This window comes from Leguminivora glycinivorella, chromosome 6, assembly GCF_023078275.1.
Source record: "Leguminivora glycinivorella isolate SPB_JAAS2020 chromosome 6, LegGlyc_1.1, whole genome shotgun sequence".
NCBI classification, from domain to species: domain Eukaryota; kingdom Metazoa; phylum Arthropoda; class Insecta; order Lepidoptera; family Tortricidae; genus Leguminivora; species Leguminivora glycinivorella.
In genome coordinates, this window is record NC_062976.1 from 3452416 (window position 1) to 3464219 (window position 11804).

An 11804-nucleotide genomic window follows, 5' to 3' on the forward strand; every position below is an offset into this window, starting at 1 on the left:
AATTTGCACATACTTGGAGTTCAATAGATCTTATGGTTCTTTATCAACGGCTTTCGTTTGATTCGTGCCCCGCCCTACATACAGAAATCAATCGTTTCACAGATCGAAGGTGCCTTTGTCATGGGCATGGGGTACTGGACCTCAGAGCACATCATTTACGACGAAAACACCGGGGAGATCTCACAGACAGGACGTGGTTCTACCATGTGCCAAGTGGGGCTGATATACCTCTTGATTTTAGGATCAAACTGAGGAAAAATTCTTACAACCCCAGAGAAGTGTTGGGCGGTAAAGGTGAGTTCATATTTGAAAAAACTGAAAGTGCGCCTAAACTTGTATCATTTAAAGTTAAAGTAAATACAAGTATCAAATTAATGAACCAGATCATTGAAGTAGGTATATCAGCACAAAAAAATAAATAAATTCTCCTTACAGCCGTTGGAGAACCTGCTACATGCTTGTCGATATGCGTGGCATTTGCTCTGAGAGAAGCTATAGCGGCATCTAGGGAGGAGACAGGGTTTCCACGCACGGAGTGGTTTCACGTCGGTATGTATAGAAAATACTTTATTATGTCCAGTATTCTGGGATTCCAACTTTTTTGATTTTTAGATATACTAAATACTAATACAGGCTCGAAGGTCTCCGGAATCCTTAACATAAATTATAATCGAAACCAATTTATATGAAAAGGTGATTTGAATAATGAGACAAGATGTGAAGCATGACTGTCATACGACTTTGCCTGGCTTTACTAAAGGATCTGTGATTGTATGAGTAATTCTTCTTTATTCTCTTCCAGATGGCCCATTCACATTGGAAGCAAACGTGCTGTCAGCAGATGTGCGACTTGATGAATTTAAATTCAAATAATTACTGAATTATGTATCGATTTTTTTCGGGCATTATTCGTAGTGGATAATCCTGATGTTGCACTGTTCTGACTGTTTTCTATTTATTGCTTACTTGTAGATTACACATTATTATTTAATTTATTAAACTATGATAAACATGAAGCTAATTATTTTAATTTAGCTGTACAAAACGTACAAAAAATATAATCTTACCTTCTTAGGACCCCATGCCTCATTTAAACTAGATTGTAAGACAGCGGAAAAACACCTGAATATGAACGTTGTTCACCAGAATATTCAGGGTTTTTCCAGCAAAGAATTAGAAGTAGGATTATTTTTAGATAGTAATAATGTTGAAGTTATGTGTATTACTGAACATTGGTTGAAACAAGAACAGTTGATATTTGATTATGTTAATTTTAAATTAGCTAGTTTTTTTGCCAGAAAATCTGCTGCTCATGGTGGCTCCCTTATTATTGTTAAAAATTGTATGAAGTGTAAAGAGCGCAAAGATGTTGTAAAATATTCCATAGAAAGAACTATAGAAATTTCATGTGTTGAATTAGACAGATATATTATTGTATGTGTTTATAGACCACCATCAGCTGACTTCAGCATATTTGAATCTACAATGGAAAATGTTCTGAATTTAGTATGCAAGGGCCAAAAACATGTTATTGTATGTGGAGATTTTAATGTTAACTTGCTCGAGTCATCTAGTAATACTGTTAAAATGTTCTGTTTGTTTAAATCATTTAATTTATTTAATTTATTTCTTGAACCTACCCGGGTAGGTGTGACTAGTGCAACATGCCTAGATAATATTTTTTGTAACTGTGAATGTATAGATAAGAAATTATTTAACTGTTTTCATTCCGATCACAGCGGCCAAAGGGCAGCTTTCTTAAACGTTATTCATGATACTCCACAAACAATAACATATAGCCCATTACTGGATCTCGCTTGGAATCATTCAAAAATGAAATTCTGCATAGTTTGTCTATAATACCATTTTCGCATTATGACTGTAATCATTTGTATCAAGATGTTTTCAATGTAATTCTTAATCAATTTAATAACAATTTCAAAGTGAAATCTATTAGTGGGTCAAAAGTTAAAACAAAGTTTAGTGAATGGGCTACTGTAGGTATTCACAAAAGTAGAAAAAGACTTTATGAACTTTATGGTGAGAGAGAGCTGAACAAGAATTCAGAATTCCTGGACTATGTAAGAAACTACTCAAGAATCTTCAAGAAAGTGTGTTTAACTGCCAAGAAAAACTTTATTAGTTCTAAATTGAAAGTGTCGGACAACAAAGTGAAAACAACTTGGAGTATTATAAATAAAGAAGCTGGTAAATGTAAATCACGCGATTGTCAAGTCAACATTGTATCAGATAATCAACAAATAGTGTCGAACAGCGATGTTGCCTCGGCATTCGAAGATTATTTCTCAAATATAGCCGTTAACACCACAAAATGTTTACATTCTTCTGCGGCTCAAGCCCATTCATTACTTTGTGCTAATGTTAAGAAATGTAATAATTCATTTGAATTTAGTCAAGTAGACTCTGTAAATATTGTTAAAACATTCAAGTCACTCAATTTAAAGAAAACGGAAGACTTATGGGGAACATCAGTTAAAGTAATTAGTCATGTCATAGATATAATAGCACCTTACTTGGCCGTAATATATAATATTTCAATTTCACAAGGCACCTTTCCAGATCTTATGAAATGTAGCAAAGTCATACCGCTTTTTAAATCGGGTGATTCGAGTGATATAACCAATTTCCGTCCCATATCAATACTTCCTGTACTAAGTAAAGTCTTTGAGAAGCTAATGTTAAATGATCTACTGGGACACTTCAACAGACATAGATTACTTACAAGCAAACAGTTCGGTTTCACAAGGGGCCGTTCCACGACCGATGCTGCTTCGGTACTCATTAAACATATATATAATTTTTGGGAAAATTCTTGTGATGCAATTGGCATATTTTGTGATCTTTCAAAAGCCTTTGATTGTGTGGATCATGGAACGCTCATTTTGAAATTAGAACACTATGGTTTGTCTATAAATGCCCTAAACTTTATGTCTTCTTACCTTAGCAATAGAACACAAACAGTAGTTGTTAACAAAACTCGCTCTAGCGGGACTGTAGTCCAATTAGGAGTGCCACAAGGCTCAATTTTAGGTCCATTCCTGTTTTTGGTTTATATAAATGATTTGCCATGTATAGTGAAAAACTTTTGTGAAATAGTACTTTTTGCTGATGATACATCACTGCTTTTTAATGTTGACCGAAAATCTACGGATTACAATGTAATTAATAGCACGTTAGCTGATGTACTGCAGTGGTTTACTGTCAACAATTTACTTCTTAATTCTAAGAAAACCAAATGTATTCGATTTTCTCTGCCGAATGTTAAACCAATCGATACAAAAATACTTTTGAATGATGAATGCTTAGAGATGGTAGATACAACACTGTTTCTTGGTTTAACATTGGACAAAAATCTACAATGGAGTCCTCATATAAAGAAACTAGCAAGCAAATTAAGTTCAGCCGCATACGCCGTTAGGAGAATCAGGCAACTGACTAATGTTGAGACAGCTCGCCTAGTGTATCATAGTTATTTTCACAGTGTAATGTCATACGGTATTCTGGTTTGGGGCAAAGCAGCTGACATACAGACTATCTTTGTATTACAAAAGAGAGCCATTCGTTCTATTTACAACTTAGGAACACGTGAATCAGTAAGAGAACTCTTCAAAGAAATTAATATCTTAACTGTAGCTTCCCAATACATTTATGATAGTATAATTTATGTTGTTAAGAATTTAGACTGTTTCACTAAGAATTCTGATATCCATAATTATAACACTAGAAACAAAAATAAGCTTGCCATAAAGAAGTTTCGTGTCCGTAAAGTACAGAAGTCATTTGTTGGGCAATGCATTCATTTTTATAATAAGTTACCTGACACTGCTTTGAGATTACCCCTCCCAGCTCTTAAGAACTACTTAAAAAAATCATTGATGTTAAAGGCTTATTACAGAGTCGAGGACTATTTGACAGACAAACATGCATGGCCCGAACCAGAAACTACAAAAAACGAATAGCAATTAAAATAATTGTATTATGTATAGAGGACACAGTTCAGATAAGAAAGCACATCAAATATTTTATATTTTATGTTGTGTAGGTAAATTACATATTTAATGATATTGAGATTCATATTATCTTTTTCTTCTATGACAATTTGATATGTTTTCTCTGAAGAAGAACGACGTATTATTAAGCAATAATATAATTTATTGAAATTGATTTCCATAGAGTACCTAGTCTGTTCATATTCTTTGATGAATACTTTTGCATGTTAAATTGTATGTTGTTATTTAATGCATGTTAATTATAAGATGTAATGTTTTGAAAAGAAGTTGCCCGCCGAGTTTCTTGCCGGTCCCATAGTGGATACCCCCCTCCCAACTGAGGGGGGACTGAAATCTTCTCGAGGCTGAGGCGTAGGGTTAGAGCCGGCGTAGCTTTATTTGACGTTCATATGCGCATTGTAATATGCCTACTTGAAAAATAAATATTTCATTTTCATTTTCAATAAAATATGTGTAAATGCTGGGAATTTGCATCGATTTGTTTCAAGTAAGTAAGTAAGTAATAGTGATTTACGGCCGTGGTCTCTGCAAAGATTAAGAACCTTCCTAATTGGATTTGTAACAATTAACATGAATTACATCCGCTGCCTGCCAATTTTCGCTTTTATTTCAGGAGGTAGAAACTGCGATTTGAATGAAATATTGCACTTCGGTTAGACATTCATCGACATAATAATATAATTATCGATTTCTCTAAGAACATCTAGCAAACGTAGTGATTATTATTTTCTTTGCCTGCAGAATACGAGTAGAGTAACCGATTTATATTTTTAACCGCTGCCCAAAACCTAAGGGCGTTCCTTTGCGCCTTCGATTTGAATCCATTGATATTATGATAGTTTCTAAAGCCTATCATATTAACAGCATCGTTTTTAAACAAAATATTATCTAATAATTCCTTCACAGCTCATTGTTTCTGTGATATTTGGCATCAAAGTTGAAAATTTTAGGGTCAAAAACGGGTTTTTTTAGTGATAACTTTTGTTTTAACTACTTTAAAATTAAAATCTCTTTTGAATTTAGAAAAGTCAAAGGTAAATCCAACATTTTGAATTCATGTATAATGTAACACCTTCACTAAATTCAAATTTCGATAAAAGTGTCCTTTTAGACCATGTTGTAAAAAATATGGCAAAACATTTTTTTTTTTTCATAATATGGCTCTTAAGAATAGAGATAAAAGATTGAAGAACCGATGGCAGTTGGTCTTATAATTGTATTTGTGTAGTGCAGCTTTAGGAGTTTCTACTCAAAACTTGTCAAAAAACGATGAAAACCGTGTGTGGTTTAAGGGTGGAGGTTCTCTTCTCAACAGCCATGTTCGCAACAGTATGATCACCCAAGCAAGCGATAGTTGCCAACATTGCGGCACAAAAAAAAACAATCGAATTAAAATGACATCTATTGTCGTATACTAAGGTCTATTTACATTTTGGCATCCCAAATCTATGAGTTTTCTTCAAATTCAAAACGTCAAATGTCAAATGATCTGTCGTCGTCTGAATTTTGTAAATAATAAAATAACTGAAGTTATTATTGAAATTTCGGGCAAACCAATAAGAAAGTCTGAAATTTGTGGCGTTAGACATATAAAAAGATTAACGCTATATGTAGTCATAAACATACGTACATAATTTTAGCGTATAATTAGTTTAATTAAATTATGGTGGCCCCGCCGCAGAGCAGTACACCAATTCCGCTCCCCGCTGAAAGTGCCGCCCACCCCCTCTCGGTTACCTCACAGTTACCGTCTGTCAAAAACACGAACAGTCGATCTGTCATATTTCACTCATACAAGCATAGTACGCGTTCACCTACACGAGCTTAGACTGTGTGCTAGGAACGCGCCTCTTTCATATATTTGATCGCAAGTGTCCGATGTGTGCTACTACTACTGGGTGGCTAGCCGAATGGCACAATCGCTCACGAAACGCTCACGAAACGAAGCGCTAGTAGATATCTATCTCTATCGCGCTTGCGTGTTGGCGCGACAGAGCCAGCGGCGTATCGCTTTCGTTTGGCGTCGGAGAAATGCCATTCGGCTACGGGGCCTGGACTACCTGAAGTAGTACAGTGAAAACCACTTACAAACTAATATAAAAATTCAGCATCAAAATAGCGGATTAAGTATTACCTACCATTCATCGACATTGAAAAATTAATTACACTTGGACAGCTTTTACCAAAAATTTAAAATATTCAGTTTCAATACATTGCGATATTTGATTAGTCTCCAAGTATCCATTATCCAACCTGTCAAGGTTGGAGGTCGGTAATACATACATACATACAATCACGCCTGTATCCCATAAAGGGGTAGGCAGAGCACATGAACTACTCAAGTTTCAGTGCCACTCTTGGCAAAAAGGGGTTGAAAGAAAACGAAATTGTGACATTGCAGTGACAGGTTGCCAGCCTCTCGCCTACGCCACAATTTAACCCATACTCGTATCCCACAGTCGACTTCTACGACACCCACGGGAAGAAATGGGGTGGTGAAATTCTTAACCCATCACCACACGGGCACGGGGTCGGTAATGTAATGTAATGAAAACGAGTACTTGACCATATTTGACTAGTAGACACATAATAAGGAGCCTTTAATTATATGACACATTGGAAATGCTTCGATTAATTGAAATTACCCGCCATTCGAAATTGCTCCGATGCTCCTTATATGCGAGTTTTCGCAGCGAGTAAATTATATACAATGAGCATCGGTTTCCACACCGTCCTTCCCGGCAAACTGCAATCTACACTAAAATGAATCTATTGAATTGCTCACGTGAAGTAATTGTTGGTAGTACAATTTAATTAGGCTTATAAATTAATGTTTTCAGTAGGTACAAATGGTGTTTTTTCTGCACAAGTAGTACATTTCTTCTCTGAAAATCGTCGTACGATACTCGTGCGAAAAGGGAATTCGTAACTCGTGTCCAATACATGGTGTTAATTTCTCGCAATAGTGCGCAAATAGTATTTAAGACGCTGACAACACCCAATGACCTTGACGCTAGCGTACACTGTCTATTCGTATGGGAGTAAGTGAGAGCGCGATATCACTAAAATAGGGCGGCTAGGTACGAAAAGTACAGAAAAATAATGAAACAAAATAGAAAGATGCATTATTTGTGCAAAATGGTTCGTTAGTGTTTTAGATATGCATATTTTTGTTATTGTAATATTAATTAAAGACAACTAAGTGAATAATTGAACGACACAGAACCGTTTCATGACGAACTCGAGACCAATCTTTGCAATTTTTTTCTATCGAGCCAATTTCATTAAATCGTGTATCGAGTACGTAGCCGTACCTACTCGATACACGTTGCATTGAACGTGTTCGTTGAAATATAATAGATAGATAGATAGATAGATAGATCTTTATTGTTCAACCGTGTTACACAGGTGTTAATTCATTACATTAGTAGGTTACAACGGTGACCCAATTCGGGTATACAATTATCACTTAAAGCTAAAAAACTATACTAGGTATACATTATTAGCAATCATGTCATGGCGAATCATAATTATCAGTCATATCTTTCAAAGAAGTCTTTTAAGGTATAAAATTCATTGTTAATTAACCATTTCTTTAAACTAGGGATAAATTTGGAGTCCTCTAACATTTTTAATTCATCTGGCAGCTGATTAAAAACTCGAATGGCAGAGATGTATGTGCTTTTGTCAAAGATTTTGTTATTGACTTGAGGCAGTTTTAAATCATACTTATATTGAGAGCGGAGGTTGTCACGGAGGGAAGCTAATGTTATGAAATAATTCTTGTTGCTCTTCAGAAATTTACAAAGCTCGTATATATATATGCCAGTTAGGGTTAGAAAACCTTTCTCCTTGAAAACATTTCTTAATGAGTGTCTATAATGAAGGCGAAAAATAATTCTTAGGCACTTCTTTTGCAAAATGAAAGTGGTCTGCACGTCCCACAGAACTAAATCAAGATAGAAGGAAAATGCTCGGCGATTAACAGCGAAACCGAGCGTGTAACGTTTTGTGTCGAGCCTATGACGTCACGAGTGTACTTTAGTGATGGGAACGTTGTCGCCGCGTAACCTATTCGATCGATTGTGGAGGTTGCTTGCGGGATGCCCGCCGAAGTTAAAAATATCGGATGTTCATCTTCGTTGTGAAATGAAGTAAGTATATACCTGTATTCGTGTGATGACAAACAATTCACTAGTAGGTATATAATTTGCCTAAGGCCAGGAACAAAGATTTTAGTAGGTAGATATTAATACTAGTTAATATTTCGTAATATTTTTAAGAAAATCGACCATGTACTCACTTCATTATCCTCATGTTATTTGTTACAACTTTTAGTAATATGTATATAAATATAATTAACCATTAACACATTTTTAGAGTTATTTAAATTCATAATAAATATAGAGCGTATTATGTTTGTATTTGTTTTTCTGCCGACCACAAATTCAACGTTAATACCGTAACTGTAACCTATTTTAAAGTTAAATTTACTTTTCACTCGTACTTTATAAATGTATAGTTTCATAACAATATAAAAACATAATTATAATTTCCACTGCTTCGCAAAATCGATTTAAATCGAATAAGGAAATCGCAGCATACATGACGATATAGTTCCGTGGTGCACCACTATTCTTAAGTTCGACGTGAGTTCGACGGACAAAATAACAAATCTACCTTCACTTTGTCTCGACAGTTTGAATAGCCTATTTTTATATCGCTTGTTTTAAACGCACGCCAAGTCGGACTCGTCAAATTAAAGCCGCAATGGAAAACTAGTTTGACGGCCGTACGTCAGCTAATGTTTTGATGATAAAAATAGGAAAATCGTGTTTTTTATTTAATAAAAAATATTTTAGGACAAATGGTACTTACCGATGATAGGAAACACTTTGTTTAACACTCTTGCTTTTATTGGTGGTGTTTGAACAGTTAATTATCGAATACCGACCCATTTTGTATTTTTCACTGTATGTCACTCGCGGGCAGCGGTCGGGAGCAGACTGACTTGCGCGGCGAACAATGTCGCTTAAATATCGTTAAATATTGCTAGTAGACTATTCCCTTCGTTAGCGAGATTAAAAAATCTATTTAAATGGTTTTATTAATCAATTTACTTCGTGACCAGGGTCTTCTCACTCTGATCCCTGAGAACCGTCTCAACCCTCGTTATCGTTCCGGAACTCGACGTATTCGAAGGACGAGACCTCTGTCCAAAGGGTCCCAAGAATTTAATACCAATCCACTCATCTGGCCCATTACAGAACCTTCTCCTAAGGTAAGATTACGTCAAATCATTCTCATACTATGATCGCTGAACATAATTAATAGTTACATTCAGTTTAGGATTATAATTATGCCAACTGTTGTTTGTTGAGCGTTACTCTAGTTGAGCAGGAATTGTGGATTTTAATCGTTAATAAAAGTAAAAAGACTACTATTAATTTACAGGTAGAAGCATTAATCCAGTGTGCGGGTGAAGCGAAGTAGGTACGTGAACGATCTGCCATCACAACCTCGCGAGCTTTTCTGCGCCTTCGTAACCTCAGACATCTGTACCGGAGAGATCGTGGAGATTGACCCTACACCTGCGCTGGTTAGTATTCACGTACTTTTTGTTATTTTAAATATAGGTAATGTACTTTCCAGTGTACCTATGTCAAAATCTGAGTATCTTTGGCAAATAAAACAAGCGAACAAGAACAGAAATTTTAAAGACTAGTAGTCAGCGTTTGTTCAATATTTTCTTGCAGCACAACTCAGATAAAAATGAAGCAATTAGCACAGTTATATTTTCTACATCATAATTATATTAAAGCTACTTCAAAATTTATTTTCTTTTTCAGAAATTACCAGGTGTTGTTGCATTCTTCTCAGCCAAAGACATACCGGGACCGAATAATTTTATACCACCCGAAGTACCGACACTTATAGCTAAAGAAGAAGTCTTTAGCGAGGGCCAGATCAAGTATTACGATCAACCTATTGGAGTAATAGTGGCAGACACTGACAAACTAGCTAACCAAGCTGCTCTGTTGGTGCACGTCAAATATAAGAAAGATACGAGTAAACCAGTTTTAACTGTAGAAGACGCTAAACCAGATCCAAATAGGTAATATGAAGTATTAATAGTAAAAAAATAACCTGTTTCAATTAAATCAGACGCTATAAAATATCCTAATACCTACTCGTAGGTAAAAAAAACCCTACCTGTCTTTAAACAGGGAGACAAGCTGATTTCTAAATTAAAAGGGTTAATCTGTCTTACTGAGTGAAATTGATTGCACTTTACTAAAAAACTGGTACCGAAATTCGTATAATTTTAATTGTAGGACAGTAATATACTACGTTCAACCAGCCCGTAATAGCCCAGGCCCAAACGTGCAAAGAGTTATCAAAGATAGTAACAGGATATTACAGCAGTACCACTTCACAATGGAGACGCTTCACAGCGTGACCAGGCCTAGTGACGATGGTCTGGACGCTTTCGTCAGCACACAGTGGCCTGATGCCGTACAAACCACTATGTCGTCCGTTCTGAACATTCAAGCAAATCGGTGAGTAAAGAGCACAAAAAAGATACATGTAAAATCGAATGTTTCCATGGAGTAATTGTTGACATGTCAGGGGACATCGAAGACAAGACTACACGGACAAACCAAGGGGTTCAACTGACCACTAAGGAGGGAGTTGCACAGTCTGGTCAGCAGAGATGTACAAAATGGTTTTAAAAAAGCATTTAAATACAAAATGCAAAATACTTTTCAGATTTACTATTTCAAATGCAAAATACCAAATAGTTTTGAGTTTCGTATTTCAAATGCTAAATGCGAAATAGGTATTTTCAAAATACTTTTTGAAAATAAAATACCTTTTGACCGAATCTCAGATATTTTTATTTATTTTCTGTATCATGAGAAATAGAGTCACAATGCCGAACAAAAACGTCTAATAACATAACAGAATTTATTGATCGCCTACTATTTTTAGGTATTATTATACCTACTCACTTAAATAATGTAAAAAAACTAGACTAACGAAAAGAGAGCCATGGCTCCATTTTGTTGATTGTGCATCTAAAGCCTGTCAACCAAATTTTGGCAGTAGCAATGTACATCAAACTAAAGTATGGTATCCCTATGAAACGAACAAAAACCAGCAATGTACGTCGAACAGCCACAAATAATTTTTTTTCAAGGGGCTCGCTCCTTCCTTACGAATTAGATAATGTATTAAAAATGGACGGATATGTGCTAGTTATTTCTCTTTTTGGTAGGACGGAGATTTCCACAGATAAGATACAAATGACACGCGAACTTCCACCGATTTTCAAAACTAGTGTTGCTAGCCCGCGATTTTTCAAATTTGCCGCCTTTTTCTAGTGACAAGATTTGGTTGACGGTCTATAGTTCTCATATTTCATACCTATATCACCTAAATGCTCTTTATTTATTTTCATTCTATAGCTTAGGATTTTTACAATAGGAATAATTACTCAACACTTAAAAGTAGGTAGGTAATTAAATCAAAATCAGTCATTAGCACTCGGCACCAGCAGTCCAGCAAACAATAAATCCGTTAAATCGTCGGCGTCAGTGGCGTCGCTTTCCATAGATAATATTCGTTTTCGTTTGACATTGACAGTGTCAAATTGACACTAGTCAGTCAGGCGCGCATGGCTAGCAGGCGCCTCTATCGGTCAAATTCGGCAATACAAGCGTCATTTGTTCACATTTTGTTTGACTGGTAATGTTGGCTAAACTTAATTTA

General features: G+C 35.6%; 1 protein-coding gene across 1 annotated transcript in view; it reads left to right on the top strand.

Moving 5' to 3' along the window:
• The window catches only part of LOC125226943 (indole-3-acetaldehyde oxidase-like), a 28953-nt gene extending 28093 nt beyond the window's left edge, over positions 1–860 (top strand). Inside the window, exons 17-19 of the mRNA XM_048131125.1 lie at positions 103–294; positions 436–549; positions 803–860. Coding sequence (XP_047987082.1) covers positions 103–252 — 150 coding nt within the window. The 3' untranslated portion in view covers positions 253–294; positions 436–549; positions 803–860. The remainder of the gene's footprint in view (positions 1–102; positions 295–435; positions 550–802) is intronic.
• The last annotated feature ends 10944 nt before the right edge of the window (positions 861–11804 follow it).